Below are 2,226 nucleotides of genomic sequence, written 5' to 3' on the forward strand. Positions count from 1 at the left end.
CCCTCTGGTGGACAGACTATGCAACGCCATCACTAACAGGGACGTTGTAGAGCGCCCTCTGGTGGACAGACTATGCAATACTATAATTTATTAATCATCATGAAAATGCTTCTGATGAATGATTTTTATCGGCCGTTATAAATGCCGATACAAAAAAATCGGGAAACGCCCAATATCGGCCGATAATGTTGTCCCGCCGATATATCGGTCGGGATCTACTAGCTCGTCCACACAGCGTTCTGGGCTCTGGTTTTAATGGCGTTTCTTTAAACCAATCACAATCGTCCTGGGCGGAGCTAAGCACTAGAAACGGCTAACTGCGGCTTCTCTGAGCATTTCCACATGATGATGATGATGATGATGATGATGATGATGATGATGATGATGATGATGATGTGGGGCCAGGAGTTGCTTAATATCCGTGATTTTTCTTACTTTTAAAAACCTTTTCCTGTAAAATATGAAATAGTATCCGGTGTCCTCGGCATCCTCTGGTGATAAAAAAAGGGAAAATCCATCTTTAGCAGTTGATTCATGTCCAGCTGGTGAACCCTCCAGAGGTCGTGATCTAGATCGTTAGAGAGCCCCTGACCCAGAGGACCGAGGCTCATAAAACAGATACCACCCGTCACACGGGGGCTGGGGCGGCGTTGGAGGGTGGCGGTCCAGCCTGCAGGAGCCACCTACAGAAGTAGGTCATCCTCAGGCTGTCCTGGTCGATTAGTGTCACCGCGGCACCCGGAGCAGCCTATAGACCGGAGCACGGCCAATCTCAGCTCTGATGTAGCGCCGCTACCAAGCTCTGTGATTGGTCAGCGTGAGTCCGGGCTCACTGACGGGAAGGAGACACTTTTTTTATCCTCAACACAGAGAAGTTGAGTCCCAAATGTACCCAGAAGGAACAAAAAGTAAATCACTGTTATGTGTTCAGCGTGGGAGTGTTTGTGTGAGCGTGTGTCAGTGTGTGAGTGTGAGTGTGTGTGTGTGTGTTCGTGTGAGTGAGTATGTGTGTGTTTAGCGTGTGAGTGTGTGTGTGAGTGTATGTGTTCAGCGAGTGAGTGTGTGTGTGTTTAGCGTGTGAGTGTGTGTTCAGTATGTGAGTGTGTGAGTGTATGTGAGTGTGAGAGTGAGTGTGTGTGTGAGAGTGTGTGTGTATGTGACTGTGAGTGTGTGAGTGTGTATGTGAGTGAGTGTATGTGTGTGTGAGAGTGTGTGTGTGAGTCTGTGTGTGTGTGCGTGTTCAGCGTGTGAGTCTGTGTGTTCAGCGTGTGAGTGTGTGTTAGTGTGTGTGAGTGTGTGTGTGAGTCTGTGTGTGTGTGTGTGTGTGAGTCTGTGTGTTCAGCGTGTAAGTGCGTGTTAGTGTATGTATTCAGCGTGTGTGAGTGTGTGTGAGTGTGTGTGTGTGTGTAAGTGTGTGAGTGTGTGTGTGTGTGTGTGTATGTATGTGAGTGTGAGTGTGTGTGTGTGTAAGTGTGTGTGTGTGAGTGTGTGCAAGTGTGAGTGTGTGTGTGTGCCAGTGTGTGTGTGTGTGTGTGTGTGTGTGTATTCTACCAGTCCTTAAATCCAGTTTGTACATATCCAACAAACAACCCATTGTTAACGCAACGTTAAAGTTGATTATTTCTGATGTTTCTGGATCCATATTCTTGCTGCGTGTGTATTTTTCATTTTCATTCATAAAATCATCGAGGGGAACCACCAACACAGTCCCGACCGTCCTCTTCCTCATAGCTCCGCCATCTTGCTTTCACCTTTGACCCCGGATGTTTGCACGACTGAAGAGACTTTCTTTTTGTGATCACATTTTTATTAATATTTGAATACACACATATCACAGCTGCAGTAAATAACAGGACATGATAACTCCTGATATAAATGGTATGGACGTAAGCTTCCATTAAACCGGTTTTACAACACTGGAAGGTGTTCCTATTGCTACCGTTTGACTATCTGACGTATGAGGAAATATAAATGGCATCTATATATATTGTTATTGCTACATTGCTACATGTTCCTATCATTAGACACATCTCCTGTCCTACATGCTGTATGACAAATGAAATGATGTATGGAAGTAAGAGGAGAGCAGCAGAAAACAAGACTTAACAACGGAGATCCTGAAGAATCCGTCCGAGTGGTCAGTTGTACAAGGTCATGTGGAGCCACTGCAACCAATCAGAGAACAGAAAGCATTCAGTTAAAACGGGGTGGGACGGGTGGGGCGGG

General features: G+C 46.0%; 1 protein-coding gene across 1 annotated transcript in view; it reads left to right on the forward strand.

Annotated features, from left to right (window-relative positions):
- LOC117942370 (calpain-1 catalytic subunit-like) overlaps positions 1 to 695 on the forward strand; it is a 20,048-nt gene extending 19,353 nt beyond the window's left edge. Inside the window, exon 18 of the mRNA XM_034867799.1 lies at positions 573 to 695. Within this exon, the coding sequence (XP_034723690.1) occupies positions 573 to 695 (123 nt within the window). The remainder of the gene's footprint in view (positions 1 to 572) is intronic.
- Positions 696 to 2,226: the final 1,531 nt, after the last annotated feature.

This window comes from Etheostoma cragini, chromosome 3 (genome assembly GCF_013103735.1).
Source record: "Etheostoma cragini isolate CJK2018 chromosome 3, CSU_Ecrag_1.0, whole genome shotgun sequence".
Classification (NCBI taxonomy): Eukaryota; Metazoa; Chordata; class Actinopteri; order Perciformes; family Percidae; genus Etheostoma; species Etheostoma cragini.